The 17,861-nt window shown below is 53.2% G+C and overlaps 3 protein-coding genes across 9 annotated transcripts in view; 1 reads left to right on the top strand and 2 right to left on the bottom strand.

Moving 5' to 3' along the window:
* SPTBN2 (spectrin beta, non-erythrocytic 2) overlaps positions 1–5,445 on the bottom strand; it is a 59,983-nt gene extending 54,538 nt beyond the window's left edge. For 2 of the 4 annotated variants that reach the window (XM_074958057.1, XM_074958054.1), the window contains exon 1: positions 5,179–5,445. The gene's annotated coding sequence lies outside the window, so the exon portion shown is untranslated. Of the gene's footprint in view, positions 1–1,083; positions 1,252–5,178 lie in introns of those variants that run through there. The other 2 variants (XM_074958058.1, XM_074958056.1) reach the window with 1 other exon arrangement.
* Positions 5,446–7,439: 1,994 nt separating this feature from the next.
* On the bottom strand, positions 7,440–15,940 carry LOC141990631 (acylphosphatase-2-like). 4 transcript variants are annotated; one of them, XM_074958067.1, is made up of 5 exons: positions 15,798–15,940; positions 14,433–14,526; positions 13,043–13,059; positions 10,198–10,307; positions 7,440–8,032 (listed from the first exon to the last, which is right to left on the bottom strand). In XM_074958067.1, the coding sequence occupies exons 2-5, from the start codon at positions 14,485–14,487 to the stop codon at positions 7,918–7,920; spliced, it is 297 nt and encodes a 98-aa protein (XP_074814168.1). In that variant the 5' UTR covers positions 14,488–14,526; positions 15,798–15,940; the 3' UTR covers positions 7,440–7,917. The 4 variants fall into 4 exon arrangements, with proteins under 4 accessions (XP_074814168.1, XP_074814166.1, XP_074814167.1 ...); XM_074958065.1 differs by having other exon boundaries at positions 14,433–14,611; positions 15,798–15,891; XM_074958066.1 differs by lacking the exon at positions 13,043–13,059 and having other exon boundaries at positions 15,798–15,926.
* Positions 15,889–17,861, top strand: part of TOP6BL (TOP6B like initiator of meiotic double strand breaks) — a 53,425-nt gene continuing 51,452 nt past the window's right edge. The window contains exon 1 of the mRNA XM_074958062.1: positions 15,889–15,944. Coding sequence (XP_074814163.1) covers positions 15,921–15,944 — 24 coding nt within the window. The 5' untranslated portion in view covers positions 15,889–15,920. The remainder of the gene's footprint in view (positions 15,945–17,861) is intronic.

Consider the following 17,861-nt stretch of genomic DNA (forward strand, 5'->3'; position numbering starts at 1 on the left):
ACATTTGAATTGCGCACCCAGCTTATGACATCGCCACCCCAGAAGCTGGGCGGCTTGCACCCCCTGTATCAGGAATGGAAAACTATTCAGCCCAATCAAGCTATTCTTGACTTTCCCCTGCCAGCCCCCTCTCCACGCTGCAGACAGGGCTAACCAGATTGTTCCCATTGCACCATTTGCATCAGTTCTTTCTGCATAAAACTCAGATCCCACTATTGACCTACTAGCCAGCTCAACCCGGACCCTAAATGCAGCGCAGGGCCCTGCCATGTGGCACTAGCTGGCAGAGCCATCTTGCACGCACACACATGCCAAACATTTCAAAACAGGGGCTTCCAGTTCTGCCCCACAGTGCAGATTTCAGTTCCTGAGTCAGGTGGCCAGACTTCCAAAAGAACTTGTACCCAGCAGCTCCCAGTGTTGGCAATGGCCGCCCAGTGCCGGGGCACAGCACGGCCAAAAACAAGCCCACCCGTACAGAGAGAGGCACACACCAAGACAGATAGGCAGGGATAGAGACACAAATCTATGTATGCACACTGTGAAACACCCCAGCAGAGCTGCACACACAGCCAGCTCCACATCCACACACACATACAAACACTCACAGCCAGATATGCATGCATGCAGAGACACATACTCCAGCAAATACGGAGACAGGTCCACGCACCCAGATACACAGAGGTGCAAACACAGAGAGCTATTGCCAAACAAAGGCACCCAAAGACACACAAAGAGCCATGCACACACCAGAGGCAATCCAGCTCAATGTGCGCGAACACCCGGCATCTCAGACCGCCTGCTCCCCCTGCCATTCCCCAAGGAGCATGCTGGCCTGCCTCTCCCTCCCCCACAGCCCGGCCTCGCGTCAGGCGCAGAGACCGGCTCTAGCCTACATGCCCCTCACTTCCCAGGTGCCTGCATCCGGGTGCCCCCACATCCCTGCCCCACCTGGGCATCCCCAGCCCGCCTCCCTTCCCCACCCCGAAGCGCCAGGAGCAGCCGGGAACCCCTCTCCTCCTCCTGCTGCCAGGGATGCAGAGACAATAGCAAGCCCCTCCATCTCCCAGGAGCCCGGCTCACCTCCCTCCGGGGGACACCCAAGGCTCCTTCCCCTCGCTCGCGTCCAGATCCCACAGCCAGGGAGGCCCCCAGCACCACGCGGGCAAGCTCGGGGACCGGCGGGGAAGGGCTGGCTGTGGTTGCTGGCTGCGGTGCTGTGAGCGCGTGGATCTGCGTGTGTGAGCGCGCGTCACCCGCAATAGGGAGCCGGCAGGAAAAAAAAATCACAATAGCATCCTCTGGCGCCCACCGGGGCTCCCGCAGGACTCTGCCAGCCCTCCCCAGCCAGCCAGCTGGTCCTGCCACGGCGGGGTCGGGGGGTTGGGGGAGAGGACAAAAGGAAGGGGCTTTTCCCAGCTGCACAGTGGGAGGGAGAGGGGAGGGAAGGCTGGACATGGGGCCTAGACAGGGATGGGTAAAAGCCATGTGGTGCTCATCCAGCACCCGGATGCAGCCACCTCTGGGGTGGGGTGTGGGGGGCTGTTTATACAGGAATCCATTGCCTGGCCCTGAGCTGCAGCTGCCCCAGGGGTAGGGAGTGGGGGCTATTTATACAGGGATCCATTGCCCCAGTGCTGAGATGAAGTCACCTCTGGGCTGGGAGCAGGGCCTGTTTATACAGGAATTTTTCACCCCTGCCCTAGATGCAGCTGTTTTTGGGGTGGGGAGAAGGGCTTTTTAACAATATACAGTAGTGTAGTAATGCTATACAGCTGTTTAGGACAAGGGTGAAAGGGGAAGATCCCAGGGGCAGTGACACCCTCAGTCCTTGGTATCTGTAATGATCTTAAATGGATCCTTGCTCCAGTCGACGTCCCCAAGCCCCCCCTCCCACATGGTCTCCCACTCCTACCTAAAGGCCACAATCACAGCCAGCTCACTCCTAGCACCATAGTTTATGGTATCGACTCAGAACGCCCCCTCCTGGAGCACACTGCTCTCTGTACGCTAGCGGTTCTCAAATTGTGGGTCAGGACCGCAAAGTGGGTCGCGAACCTGTTTTAATGGGGTCGCCAGGGCTGGCATTAGACTTAAGGGTCCGAGCCAAAGCCTGAGCCCCACTGCCCAGGGCAGAAGCCCAACCCCTACCACCCAGGGCCAAAGCTCGATGGCATCAGCCCTGGGTGTCGGGGCTCAGGTTACAGGCCCCCCACCTAGGGCTGAAGCCCTTGGGCTTTGACTTTGCCCCCCACTCCACCCGGGGAGGCTGGGTTAGGGCAGGCTTACACTTTGGTCCCCTCTCCTGGGGTCGTGTAGTAATTTTTGTTGTCAGAAGGTGGTCGCAGTGCAATGAAGTCTGAGAACCCCTCCGTGTATTCAATGAGTGTCCTCAGCTGCACACCACAAAAGGGAGCTTAAGGTGGGTGCAAATGGCCCCCTAAGACTCCCACTCCCCTTGAAGGGAGCATCTGGTAATAGGGCTCCTAGCCCCCCACCCCAGTGTATGGATGCGATGCAGTGCACACTGGCTATTCGCTGCATCCCCACCGCTATGGGACACAGGATAAAAGATCCCTTGCAACCGACACACCTGCAGATGTTCGGAATGCAAACCTGTGTTTAATGATAACTTGCACCATATCTTACACGTTAGAAGAGCTTTTCACTATAAAGCCTATTTGAAAGGACTCCTCGCTGTGGGAATTACCCACCCTAGAGGCAGCTGCACCTGAGTGCTGGGTGAGGGTGTATAAACACCGCCCACACCCCTACCCCCAGGTATCTCAACGCTAGGCATGGGATCCCTGTATAAACAGCATTGCACACTACCCCAGAGGTGCCTACAACTCAGAGACAGGTGAGGGATCTCTGCATAAACATCCCCCTCTGTCCCATCCCAGAGGCAGCCGCATTTTAGCACTGGGTGAAGGATCCCTGTAAAAGCCCTAATTTTGTGAATTACGCAAACCAGCTGTTTAAAAAGAAAAATAATCCCCTGTTGCTTGCAACCATCACATTCCCCCATAAGTCATGAACAGAGCTTGACCCCATAACTTTCTGACTTGAGCATAGACCTTCGCCACCCGAGCTACAGGAGTAATTGCTGTATGAATTAGCCTCTAGAGTAGGGCTTTACATACACTTTGCCAGTGGGTTACACAACTCCATTAGCACTTTTCCAAACACCAAAGTTGTCCCTCTTTGACTACTCCATTCTAGTTGAAGAGGTTCAACCCCTGCTAGTGTGGATATGGTTATGATGAGATAAAGGTGCTTATCCTGGTATAGCTATTCCTGTACAGGAAGGGGAATAAGCTATCCCAGGATAAGGCATCTTTATATCAGTATAGCTGCTTCCACACTTGGGGTTGTCCTGGCATAACATACGGGTAAAAAAAATTCCCTCCCCAACCAAAATAGTTATACCGGGACAAAATCCGTGTGTAGAGTAGCTCTCAGATAGCAGTAGGCTATTAGAACACTGCATGCTAGCCCTGGGTCTGGGAGGGAAGTGGGCAAAGTGTTTAGCAATTGGATAACCATGGCACATATATTTAGCACATTCATTCTAAAAGGCAGTGCAGCAGAGTGGCTCCGACACAGCTCTGAGGTGTTAGAGTGTGGGCTCGACTCCCAACTCCACCTGAATTGACCTTGTGTAGCCTCTCTTTTAGATTATTTGCAAAATGGAAGTGGGGGGCTAATATCTGAGTAATTAAATAGTGGGGTGGAATGTCGTCTTGGTCATAGTAAGGTCTGGGAAGTGCCTGGAAATATAAAAAGCAAAAAGCAAAGGGGAGATGTGAAGGCAGGAGCTTCTGGTTCCCTGCTCAGTGCACATTCCCCTTGACTACAGGATATGCAGTGGTGCCATCTGCTGTCTCTCAAAAACGCTGGGTAGCCTGATTGCATGGACTGAGTATATATTAGAGCAGCTCTGAGGCTGCTCTCATTTACACCCCAGGAAAAGACCTCATAAGCCCCCTTAAACCCTTCTTCTGTATCTGTGTGCTGAGAGCAGGATTGAAGGGGACAACCCAGCTCTGGGGAGACCCTCCCTCATAGACCCTGCACTCAATTCTGATCCCCTGCCTTTGAGAAAGAAGGTTAGAGTGGGGCCTGGGGGTGGAAACCAGGACTCCTGGGTTCTTTCCTGGGCCAGAATCATCACACTGTCAGCAACCTGTTCAACTAATATTGTCCATAACTGGGAACGGGTGACGGGGGATGGATCACTTGATGATTACCTGTTCTGTTCATTCCCTCTGGGGCACCTGGCATTGGCTACGGTCGGAAGACAGGACACTGGGCTACACAGACCTTTGGTCTGACCCAGTATGGCCATTCTTATGTTCCCCGTCCGTATTCCATGGCCCGCCTCTCATTTGCACCCCATAGTAATCCCCTACCCCCTAGGGTGAGTGCTCTTAGAGCCTGCAGTAGGTTACCTGACCTCCCTCTTGCCAATGTTCATTATGGGATACATCAGCATCTCCCTGCTGACTAGCAATGGAGCAGCCTGATAGCGCAGCATAACCCAACAACATCATAACCTAACACGACTGGATGGCTCTGCTTAGGAGAAGCCCGGGGCTGTGGGTTGGGGGGCTCAGCAGGGCCATGTGTGTTTGTGGGAGCCCAGGGCTGGGATTGCACCAGGGTGACTGGTCAGGACTGAGGGGCACTGGCACAGGTGCCGGGGAGCCCAGGGCTTGGGTAACGGGGTTGCAGGTCAGGATTGAATGGCACTGGCAGAGCTGTGTGCAGAAAGCCCATGTAGTGAGCAACTGGAGCCAATAGTATGAGCCCCCTCATCCGCCCTGTTTTCCTGGCACCTGGGAGCAGTAAGGCAGGGAGCTCTGACCCTGCCAGCTGCAGGCAGACACCCTGGCCCCCATCCTTCCCCAGATATATCAGGTGGGTCCACTATGGTATCAAAGGCCCCTCAGCCCCTCGCTCAGCACCCTCTCAGGACCTGCCTTCAGACCCAGAGACCATCCCCTGGAGATACCCCACTGCATCCATCCACTCCTTCCCAGCCCCACTTGGGCATCCCCAGCCCAGTTCCCCCCCTCCCCCGCACCATGGGTAGCTGGGATCCCCCCTCCCCTCCTGCTGCCAGGGATGCAGAGACAATAACGAGCCCCTCCATCCCCCAGGGCCCAACTCACATACCTGGGGGGTTGCATCCAGGTCTCCTTCCTCCCCGCCGTGGGCAGATCTCACTGTGCAGGCAGCGTCTGGGTACTTGGAAGCTAGGGGGCTGCCAGTGGGGGGCTCCTTGTGAGTCTTAAGGCTGATCCGATGAGGTCCGAATCACCTGTCCCATCCCCCGTCCCTGATGGGGATGCAAGCATCACATGTTGCGCTTGGGTGAAACCCAGCGTCCAAGGGCTCAGCCCGAACGAGCAGTCCTGGGCGGCAGAACGGTCCGGCCAGGAATGGCTGGAAAAGCTCCCGCCTCCCAGCCACGAGGCACAGCCATTGGGCGCCTTCCCCACATCAGTCACACACAGGGAGATGGGACTGGGAGACGATTGATTGGGGGCTGGGCTGCCCTATCTCACCCAGGGGATCAGAGCACAGAATGGGGAACCCCCTCCTCATATCTAGGAAATGGGCCCGATCCTGCTCTCATTAACCGTGGTGTAAATCCAGAGTTGCCCAATCAGATGAGGACAGAATCCTGAGGTGGAGATTAATCCAGAGTGAGTCCTGATCGGATTTGCACAAGCGCCATGGCACAGTCAGGCCTCATCAGTTGGGTGTGAGGGGTCTGACCTGCCAGGGGCTGAGTGTGGGGCACCTCCCCAGGAGCAGTGCTCACATCTCAAGTGCTAGGAGCAGGGTTTGGCCAAAGAGATCCAGTTTGCATCCTTGCAATCCAGCTCCCTGGTGCTTAAGGGCATAAGAGTGAGTGCAGTGCAGCAGGCTGGGACTCAGAGCTCATGGGTTTTCTTCCCACATCTGTCATTCACCTTGGTCAAGTCTCCACTCTCTTCCCCTCTCTGTGCCTGTTTCCCCTCCTACCCTTTTCGGTTTCAACTGTGAGCTCTTCAGGGCAGGGAATGTCTCTCACTGTGTGTCTTTGCAGCACCCGGCATGGCAGGGTCCTGACCTCAGTCAGGGTCTGTGCAACACCCCACACAATGGAGGCCCCAATCTCAGTTGACATTTGTGCAGTGCCTGGCACCATGGTGGCCCTGATCTCTGTTGGGATCTGTGCAGCACCTCGCACAGTGGGGGCTCCTGATCTGATATGGGACTACCAAATTACACATAACAATAGGATTGTGTCATCACAGGCTCCAAACCAGTGAAGCCAGAGCTCTTGGGGAGGAAGGACTTTACCTAGGCTGTGGAATGCCTTTTGTGTTAAAAGCCCATTTAACTCAAAAACCAGCAAACACTTGGCAGAAAAGTGTTCTCCATTAATCACTTAGGCTCAAGTTTTCCAAAGTGACTCATTTTGGTACCCAACTAGCCTTGACTTAAAGGGCCTTGATTTTTACTTCGCTCCTGAGCAACAGGCCCCTTTGAGGTGTCTCAAATTGGGCATTCCAAAGACTAAGGCCCCCCAAATGTCCAGTCACTTAGATCCAAGCCCAGAAGGGACCATTAAATCATCTAGTCTGCCCTCCTGTATAGCACAAGCAGGAGAATATCCTCCAGACACCCCTGCATTGAGCCCAGTCACTTGTGTTTGACTGAAGCATTTTCCAGAAAGGCAGCCAGCGTGGACTGGAGATGGAGACTCCACCCCTGCCCTTGGGAGTTTGTTCCAGTGGTTAATCACTCTCCCTAGCAAACGTGTGCCTTTTTTCTCATTGGAATGTGTCTGGCAGCAGCTTGCAGCCACCGGCTCTTGTTCAGTCTTTCTTTCCCCACAAGGTTAAAGAACCCCTACCTCGTACCTGGCACCTTCTCCACATGAAGGCCCCAGGTACCATCATCAAGTCACATCTCAACCTTTTTTTTGATAAACTACACAGATTGAGTTCCTTATGTCTCTCACTGTCGGGCATTTTCTCCAACCCTTGAATCATTGTTGGGGCTCTTCTCTGCACCCTCTTCAATTTTTCACCTTCCTTTTAAAAATGTGACCACCAGAACTGGATGCAGTATTCCAGGCTCAGTCTCACCCCTGGGCAATCCCAGCCCATCTCTACTCTGCTACTGAGCCCATCACTGTGGGATGGGAGTGGTTAGTACAGACCCCTTCCCCTTCCTTCAGAGGCTCAGGGACAGCCCAAGCCACATTGCTGAATCGCCGCCAGCCCAGAGAAAGGGGAAATGAGGCATGATGCTGCTATTTCTAGATTAAAAACCCAAGGGGAGAACACCATTCCCCTTGGTTTTGTATTTTAAAATCCACCCAGGCAGACCCCACCCACCCAGGAACCAAACATAAGGGCACAGGCATCAACCTTCTCGCTTTCTCAGGTCATCTTTACTGAGCCCCTCTGCAGAAATACAGTGTGCAGGTGGGAGGGGTATGTTGGCAGCATAGGCAGCATCTTCTTCACAGTGGGGGTGGATTAAATAATGAGGGGCCAGTGCAGCCATTTGTATTAGTGCAAAGCAGGTGTGGGGTGGGGCTCAGGTCCCGGGGTGGGACCTTATCCACAGAGCCAGGCATCAGGTGTAGGGGTTTCAGGTGTTCTGGGGGCAGGGCCCCTGCTGGGGAATGGGAGTTTAGTGAGAGGCTGGCAAAGGAAATCACAGGTCCACGTGCCGGGAGCCAGGCCCACACCTTGACGTCCGGGAGCAGCAGGGGAAGACATGCTCAATGGCCAGGCTGGGATGCAGGGGTCCTTGCATTCCACCCTGGAGCTGCAGCCAGCCAGCAGAGGTCACTGTCATCTGGTCCCCCAAGGAAGGGGTAAGGAGTTGCTGTGGTCCTGGCCCCACCTCCTAGTACTTGGTGGTGAAGTTCGGGAATTCCAGGGTGGAGATCTCCCTCTCATTGGAGAAGACAGCCCGGTCAATGCGGGACATGGGGCTCCCCACGTTGCGCAGCCAGTTCTTCCTGTGCGGGTAGGGGGTAGAGCATCCATAAAGAGAGCTCGGGCTCCCAGCCCCATTGCTTTAACCACTAGACCCCACTTCATTCCCAGAGCCAGAGATAGAACCCCAGAGTCCTGGGTTGCACCCTCCCCCACGCCCAATACATTCCACTTCCCTCCCAGAACCAGGAATAGAACCTAAGAGTCCCAGCCCCTCTGCTCTAATCACTAGACACCACTCCTTTCCCAAAGCTAGGGACAGAACCCAGGAGTCCTGGCTCCCTGTTTACACAGCTGGCATTTACCCAGCCATGATCCCACACAAACAGGTTCAGCCTGTAAAGTCCCTGTGGAACCTGTTTCCTGTTTTATCTCCTTCCAGGACCTGAAGCAAAGATGGGGGAGACTGGTTGCTATAGAACCTGCCTTTCCCCCATTATCTCATTCATGAAAAGGGATGGGGGAAATGAAGCAGACTGGCTGTTATAGAAGCAGCCCCAATTTGTTCAAGCCCTGAAGGTGGTGGAAATGGGGGGAGACTGGTTTCTATGGAAACTGTTCCACTTCTCTCTCTGTCTCCAAATGTTGAAGGTGATGGAAGAGGGACTTGTTGCTATGGAAACTGTCTCCGGTTGTCATCTCTGAAGGTGACGGAGCCGTTGCTACGGAAGTTGCCCCGCCTGCCCTTCCCGGTTGCCACGGGTGATGGGGGATGGGCAGGCAGGTTTCTATGGCCCCTGAAGAGAGAAATTAATCAGGCAAATTCTCTGTCCCTTCCTGAGGGGACGCTAATTGGGGCCGAGCCAAGGCCCAGATTTTCCAGCCACTGATTGGCTAGGGCAGCAGCACCGGGGGAACTGCCCTAATTAGAGGCAGGAGGGTTTCAAATGGGGAATGTGACAGTCTATGATCCTGCAGCTTGGACCTAGGGTTTAACCCCTTCCCTCCTGCAGGGGAGGGGATTGGACTTGCCCCCCCACGCCACCCCTGCAGTCTGGCCAACACCTTGGGCCTGCAGATCACTGGAGGCACCAGAGAGAACATAGGTCTTTGGAAGTGGCTTTGCTCCTTCACAAAGGGATGTTTCCCATCTTGGAGATCTCAGAAATGTCAGGTCAGCTCTCAGGATCAGGCACTTTCACAGCTCTTCTTAGAGAGGCAACGTTGCCCAGTGGACGGGGTGCTGGGACTTAGGATTCCTGGGTTCTATTCCCAGTGCTGCCCCTGACCTTGGACAAGCCCCTTCCCCTCTCTGTGCCTGTTTCCACTGCCACCATTTGTCTGTTTAAACTGAAGTGTGTGTGTGGGGGGGGTGCGCATGAACTGTCTATGCAGCACAATGGGGCCCCAATCTCAGTCAGGGGGTCTGTCCAGCACCTAGTATAACGGGACCCCGATCTCAGTCTGCAATGCCTGGTACAAAGGTCTGTGTGGCTCCCAGTACAACAGGTATCCGATCTCAGTCAGGGGTCTGTGCAATGCCCAGTACAACGGGGCTCTGGTCTCAGTTAGGGGGGGTCTGTGCAGCGCCCACAACAAACAGGGACCTGATGTCAGTCAGGGGATCTGTGTAATGCCCAGTACAATGGTCTGTGTGGCTCCCCAGTACAACGGGGACCTGATCTCAGTTGGGAGGTCATGTGCTGCAACCAGCACAACAGAGAGGATCCTCAGTCGGGAGGGTTTGTGCAATGCCTGGCATGAGGAGGTCCTCATCTCAGTCAGGGGGGGTCTGGGCAGCACCTGGTGTGATGGGGGACCTGATCTCAGCTGGATGCGGATGTGCCGCACCTGGCACAATGGGGAACCCGATCTACAGGGAGAAGCTGACTGGTGGGTGGGTGGAAAAGTCTGGCAGTTCTTCGAGTGGGGCAGGTGCTCAGCTATGCTACAAAGGGCCTTCAACACTTGCAGCTTGTGTTTGATGTACACGGGTGAAGGAAGAGCTGGGGATACACAAAGAGGAGTCTTTTCCGTATCTCTCCACATCCTGGGATCCTTTATCTCCTCTTTACGCTGGAGCGATATCAGCAGCTCCCTCCCGCACCACTAGGGGGAAAAAGCAGCTCCCCAACCCCAACCCTGGCAGCTATTCACCTCCCCCTGCTCTGATACCCGGAAGGGTGAGCAGCACCCATGTTTAACACTGAGCCAACACGGTGAGCTAGGAAGCCTGGCTGATACTCACATGATCTCAATCTTCTCCTTGGGCCCTTGCACCTGCCCAGTAACAGTCCCATGGGAGGTGTTCTTCACCCAGCCTACCACCCCCAGCTTCTTGCCCTGGTCTTCTGTGTACTGGAGAGGAAGAGACAGGATTATCAAGGCCTTGCATGAGCCAACAGAACGGGCATTTGCCTCAGTCCCCGGCATACAGCCTCTCCTGCCCTGTGCACTGATCTCTGAATGGCACAGCCCGGGCTGTGCACCACCCAGCATGTAGCTCTCTACATAACCGTGTGGAAGTGCAACTCTGAGGGGAAGGATTCTAGCTCCATCAGGTCTGCATGGGGAGCTTCCACCCCAGAGAGGGTGAGACAAACTTGGTTTTCTCCCTGCCTCCTGCAAGGCTTCCAGCTTTTCATATGCCTTTGCAGATGGGTAACCACATTCCTGTCTCAGCTTGGGTATCAGCTGCCAGCCAGGGGAACCAGCAGGAGGAGGAACAGTCAGCATTAGACAGGGTGCTCCCTACAGGCTAATGACTTCACAAGCGCTTGTCCTGGGTGCTGGCCTGAAGCCTCATTGCAATTATCCATCTACTGCCTCTATTCAATCCCTATAGACAGAGAAACCAGCATCCTATGAGCTGAGCTAGACAGGTGGAGGGGTGTGTATGGGGATAGATAGATCACTAAATAGACAGAGGGGTGTTTATGGAGAGAGCGGGGGGATGGATGGATGGACGGCTAGAGACAGACAGCATCTAAGATTACTAGAATCTAGGCGAATAGCTGGATGCAGTAGATAGAGCCAAATATTAGGAGAAAGGTAGCTAAAGCAGGCCAGGAGGATCGAGAGAGCACAGCGTCTGAGATCTATGATGATAGCTGGATCACAGAGGCACTAGCTATGACAGAGTTCAATCAAACCAAGCTCTCATGGTAAGAGCCGATGTTTCAAAGTGCTCTAAAATCTACACACACTCTAAGTCTGGAAAATTGCTATGCCCCACCAGGGTCACCCCCGAAAACTGAGCTCATTCAATCAGCTTGGACCAACCACCTTAGGCTCAGCAGTCAGTCTAAGGTCCTGGAAGCAACATTAACATTATGAGAGAGTCTTTTGGGCAATATAAATTGGCATCCAGGATGGATGCACACCAGAGAAAGGGATTTGCAGGTACATCATCGAGATGCATCGGGCCATTCCTCCCTTTTAAAGCTATTGTCCCAGGCTCTCTGCAGAATCTAGCAGACACTGCTGCGTCAGTTACACTCAGGGAAATTCCCCCTCTCAGAGCTGTTGTCTCAGATTCAGGCAGATTCTCCTGCAGTTGCTTCACTTGGGGCATGTTTTGAAGCTTTTCTTTCCAACAGTAGCATCAGAAACTTTTTTTTCTTTAAATGGCCCTGAGATTCCACTGCAATCAGATGGCTCCAGTATCTGGGGCCCAAGGCACAGCCCTCTAGCACTTATGCCTGCATCTGGCCCTGATTCTACATAGTGATGCCATCCAGTCACGTTGCAGGATCCCAAGTTTCAGGGCAAGAATCAGGCCGGCTGGTTGTATTCATGGCTCTGATCAGCTCTGCTTCAAAAAGGAAGAGGCTTGGGCTTACAGGCAGTATGGATTTGGCTCCATCCACCTGATCCACACTTCAGTTATACCCACTGGCCTTTTCTCTAGTAAATATTCGAAAGAGATTAGAGATTTGGTTCAGGTGTGTACACAGATTAGAATAATTCCCTTTCCCCAAATTTGCACCACCACCACACGTGGGGGGTTTTTAAATGGTAAATGGCTCAAAAACTTCCCTTCCTTAACCTGGAATCTCATCCAAAACACTATTTATTATCATTAATATTTTGAAAAAGAGATGGAAGGTGATGGATTGAAACAGACTCTTCACTGTTTGGTAGGGGTGCAGCAAATGCATAGGAGTGGATCATAACAGGGGACCCATGTTGCCCAGTATCCCATCTCCCGCAGCAGCCCAGTCCCTGCAGCTCTGAGGAAACTGCAAGACCTCTGTTCCCAGGGGAAATTCCTTCCTAACCCCAATAGTTATAAATTGGCTCATGCCCTGAAGCATGTGGGTTTAGATCCCTCTCAGACTCTTGTCTCTTAGTTAGTATTTACTATATTAACTCTGTACATTCTCATTACACATAGAAATGGCCAGTCCTTTTGTGAACCCTGCTCAGCTCTAGACCTCAATAAGATCAAGTAGCAGTGAGTTCCACAGTCTAACCATGCACTGGGTGAAAAAGCTTTTCCAAGGGAGGTCTGCACCAGCAAACTCAGTGCCCAGGAGGGAAGCAGGGTGGCTGGGGCAGGGAGGTCCAGCACTTGTATTCACTGCATCAAACTCCTGAGAAACCACACTAGGGCCTTTCAAAACTTCTTGTAGCATGGGTTGCTGGCCATAAAGGTGCGCATGCTGATCAGTGAGGGAGTTCTCCTCTCCCTGCACATGTTGCTCTGTCACCAGAGACTTTTCTCCTCTAAACTGCCCCCTGCATCTGCAGGCCCAAGACTTCATCTGGTCCCCTTCTGCCTTGGACCGTCCTCTCCAGCAAGCAGCTCCTGATTTTGGCTATTGTTTTCAACATTACTGCTGGCCTGGGGGCCCTGACAGCAGCTCCTGTTTGGCAGCATAGGCCCTTAGTGCATCCAACTAAGGCTTCTCCTCCCTGCCCGCAGCTGCTTCACACTGGCTTGGGAAGGAGAGTCTGGACTAGGGGCAGTTGGGAGTCAGGAGACAGTGCCATGCAACCCAGCATGCTGCCCCATCCGATGGGCTGTGCTCTAAAAGCTGGCTCCCGCCTCGCCCGCTCACACACCCTTCTCCCCACACACACACCCTTACCTTTCTAAAGAAGACACCTGGTGGGAAGAAAGAAAAGATGAGTCAGTTGCAAATAGACAGCAAATGCTGGGCATTAAATGCCAGCTCTGCTTCTTAATGATGTGGGAACCGCCAGCCTGGACCAGGCCAGGAGCCATCTATCCTGGGATCCTGGCACTGTCCAGCACCAGCTGCTCAGAGGAAAGTGCAGAAAACCCTGCCGTGCTGAAATAACCTGCCTCCTGGAGAAGTCCCTGCCTGACCCTTCATTAGCTCATGCCCTAGAGTATGATGGTGTCTGTCCTTGCCACAGCCTTGTTTGGTTTGTAAGATTTACTGCTCTAACTCTGGATAGTCCTGTTATCCACAGGAACATCCTATCCTTGTTTGGCTCCTGCTCAGTGCTTCAGCTCCTGTGGCAATGAGTTCCAAAGGCACCCAATGAGCCCACAACTCCACAGCATGTGAAATTTACTTCAGCATCTGAGGTATGAATGCAAATGAAACACTAGGCCCTGGCATCATCTAATTTACACCAAGGATCAGTCCTTCTATCTGGGTGTAAAGAAAACTCCATCAATTCTGAGGCCAGAAGTGACCACTGTGATAATTCAGTCGGACCGCCTACAGCATCCAGGTCCCAAAACCTCACCCAGTGTTTCCTGCATCAGGCTAAGACATGAATGGACCTCACAACATCCAATGTATCAGTGAAGCACAGTGAGTTACCAACAGCTGCCCACCAAATCAGTGGCAGAGCTAGGAAGAGAACTCTAGAATCTGGACTACCAATCCTGTGATTCAGTCATGACACTTTGCTCCCTCCCAGAGCAAAGAATAGAACCCAGGAGTTCTGACTCCAATCTCCCCTGCTCTAACCACTAGACCCTGCTCCTTTCCCAAGAGCTGGGTCTAGAACCAAGAAATCCTGACTCTTAGCCCCCACACTCTTGCTTCAACCCACTAGAGCCCACTCCTTCCTGCCTGAAAGAGCTCTACTGAGGGGTTTTACAATGTGCAATGGATGAAATCTCTGTTTTCTTCTACCGAGGGGCCCCAATCTCAAAATAGTAGCCCAGGTGGGGTCTGCCCAGAGCTGGACAGAGGGAGACAACCTCACTCCTATGCTGAGAAATATCTCTGCACACACCGCTCAAGATGACAGTGGCGTGTCTGAAATTGCTCCCTGTTCCCTATCCCTGGGATACTGGCTTTAATCAGATCATTTGGGGCTCACTGAAATCCTCCCAGCCATGCTGCATGGTAGCAGCTGTCCTGCTGCTAGTGAGATTTACTCTCCTTTCATGGGCTATTTGCAGCATTCGTGGCTAGAGCCAGCAGGGGAATGATCCTCTCCATTTGCAACAAAATCAATGCAGCAGGGCAACGGTGCAAAATGCAGCACACTTACCTTGCACGTCCCCATAGACCTCATAATCCAGGGCCCAGAGTCCTGAGGAAGCCATGGCACGGCATGGGCTAGTGTGGTGGGCTGCAGATGGAAGCTGGTGGGAGTGAACAAGGGTTTGCAGCACAGCATGTTATGTGATCTGCTGCCGGCAGCTCCGTCTGCCTGTTTCTAAATTGGGCCTTTTGGATGGAGGCAGCATGGTGAGGAAGGAGCAGGCCAAGCCACTCATGCCACCCCCACCCTTACCCCTGCACCCAGCCCTCTCCCACTGCACTCACAAGCCCCACAGCAAACGCCTCCTCCTTCAGGCTCAGCCCCCTCTGCGTGGTTTCCCAGCTCCCTTACTTCCATGCTATGCGAATTCCCCCCCCCAACTCCCAGTTACCTCCCACTCACCCCAGTGCTAACCTTCTTTCCCAAATACCCAACACCAGTATTGGGATAGGGCACTGGACTGACACTCGGGAGCCCTGGGTTGGCCACTGATCTGCTCGGTGATTTTAGACAAGTCACTTTCCCTCCCCGTGCTTCAGTTTCACCATCAGCTAATGATACTGCCTCCTTTATAAAAAGAAAAGGAGGACTTGTGGCACCTTACAGACTAACAAATTTATTTGAGCATAAGCTTTCGTGAGCTACAGCTCACTTCATCGGATGCATTCAGTGAATGAAGTGAGCTGTAGCTCACGAAAGCTTACACTCAAATAAATTTGTTAGTCTCTAAGGTGCCACAAGTACTCCTTTTCTTTTTGAGAATACAGACTAACACGGCTGCTACTCTGAAACCTGCCTCCTTTATAAAACACTATAGAAGAGCTTGGTATCCCTCATGCTCAGTGCAGGGGTAATGCCCTCCTGTAAAACCCACTCCTATCTCAGCAGCAACCTCCCACCCCTGTGCCAACCCCCTCCCAGCTACTTCAGACCTGCCCTCTGCCCCCCCCCCGCCCGATCTCTATTGCCCTTGGAAAGCAGGGAGGGTTGGGCCAATTTGGGGGGGAGGGAAGGATTGTGTGTGTCGAGCTGGGGGTAGAGCTAGGCGTTAGGGTCTGGAGTGGAATAAACTGGGGGGTTGGTCCTGGAGACGGTGAAGTATGGGGGCAAGACTGGGGGGGTGGCTGGGGTGGAGCTGAGGGCTGGGGATTCAGCGAGGGAGCTGGATCTGGGTGGGATGGGGGAAGCAGGCTCTGGATGAGGCCAGGCGATCAGTCCTGGATGGTTGGATCTGGGGTCTAGGGCTGGCTGCGAGGGGTCTGGCTATGGCGCTGCGCTGTGAGGTTTTCGGGGGGGGTCTGGCTGTGAAGGGTCACGGGTGGGGGTGGGACCGGGGAGCTGTCTCTGGATGGGGCGGGGGGCGGTTCAGACCTGGGTGGCTGGATCGGAAGGCGGCGGAGGGGGCTGCGAGGGAGTTGGAAGCACAGGACGGTCGGCGCGCGCTCCCGCGGCTCCCTCGGGCGGGAATGAGCGTTCCCAGGGCGAGACGGCGTAATGGAGGGAGCGGCTACGCGCACGGTGCGGGGGGGCGGAGGGTGATGGGAGGCTAAGTTGAGGGGTTAGGGTGGGGGGTGCTGAGGGGTCGGCTGGGGGAATGAGTGGATGAGTTAGGTTGCTGGGTGCAGATGGGGTTGCTGGGACCAACGGGGGCACTAGAGGATCAGGGATGTCATTATGGAGGGTGGGGTGTGAGGAGGGTGCCAGGGGGTGGAGGCATTTCTCCCACTGGCTTTGAGGGCAGATCCCTAGTATAGGCCTCCCTCTCTGCGTGTGTTGGGGGGGGGGCATCTTCTCTGGTATTAGGATCTAGAGAGGTCTCCCATTCCTCTCCACCACTGTACCCCCCAGCACACACATCTCTATTGCCCCTGGGAGCAGTTACCCTCACACTCACACATCACCCCCCCCCCCCGACCCCTGTTACCAGCCTCACTGCCCTCGCCACCTAAATACATCTCCCCTCCCACACCCGCCGATCTGTGCCCTGCTTTACTGCACCATTATCCTCTGGCTCATTGGCCTTGATGGTGACCATGACATGGCTCACTGACCCTTCCAGTCTCCTTCGACCTGGCCAGGCTGGACATTATACACTCACTGGCTGCTTTTTTGTTTTGTTTTGTTGGGGATTTTTGTTTGTTTGTTTTTTTAACATACAACTTTTCTAAGTGTTTTAAAATCCACATGCTTATTTGAATTGTCTTGAAATTTGTCGTGCTTCATAAGTGCCTGGGATTTGGGTAGTGGTCTCAATTTGGGGTCATGTGAATACGGGGTTTCTGACATAAATTCCCTCCATAAAAATCATGTCGTGTCAAAAACCTCTGATTCTTATAATGTTTTTTCCACATACCTGAGGCTCAAACTATGGTTCTGATCTTGCCCACTTGGCACTGATCTCAGTTAGTGCATGGCACCCACTCCCTTCTGGGGAAGCAATATTTCAAAAGTAATTGAGGGTAAAGTTGGGAGCTCCAACACGGGTTGATCCTGCTACCCATCACCCTTGTGAGCTCTTTCCATCTAAAACCAGTAAGTCCCTAGTGGACTTTGTTGCTCATTCCACAGAAGTGATCCCTAAATAGGTATGATCTGTGTATAGACCAGACTAGAGTGTGACTTTAGGATCCTAGTGAGAAGAGCAGCAACAAACAAGGAGATTTCAGGACTGCAATGCTTACAGATTTGATCATGTTGACAGAACCCTGTTGTGCTCTCAGGGATCAGACAGTGATGTGACTTTTGATGGAAAAAGCATGATTTCTTCCCAACTTCAGCCCAGCTAAAGAGAACTAGAAGTGCTTTTGGAATGAAAAATCATTTATAGACCTTGGAGTATTTAGTTGGGCCTGCAGGGGAAATAGACTGGAACCAGAGAGCTGCAACAAGGCTGTGCGAGATGAGAATACAGGCTGAGATTTTCAACAGGGTCTAGTGATTTTTGGGGTGCCCAATTTGAGACAGATTAAACGGGTTTTCAGAGGACAGTGGCCAGTCCAAGAGGGGAAATGGCTTTGTGGTAGTTACCTGCTTTGCTACAGACTTCCTGTGTGATCTTGGGCGAGTTACTTAGTCTCGCTGAACTGTTGTCACCCAGCTGTGCAAAGGAGATTATAGCCCTGCCCTGCCTCCCAGGGGGGATGTGCAGACAGATGCAGTAGAGAGGGCAATGTGCTCAGATATTCTGGTGATGGAGCTGTACAACTAGCTTAGCCATCTAGAGACGTGCTCAGGGCTTTCTGAAAAATCAGGTGTCTTAAACTCATCATGTCAAACATTGAGGCATCCGAGATCATTAGTAAAACAAACATTACAGAGTCCTGGATAGGCCATAACGCTCATCCTGAGGCTGATGTAAAGGTGGCAGCTTCCACAATGGAGGACTGTGCTGTTGCAACAGCTCCGCAAAACAACAAGGGACATAGAAAACTCCCC

The sequence above is a fragment of the Natator depressus genome, chromosome 7, assembly GCF_965152275.1.
Source record: "Natator depressus isolate rNatDep1 chromosome 7, rNatDep2.hap1, whole genome shotgun sequence".
Classification (NCBI taxonomy): domain Eukaryota; kingdom Metazoa; phylum Chordata; order Testudines; family Cheloniidae; genus Natator; species Natator depressus.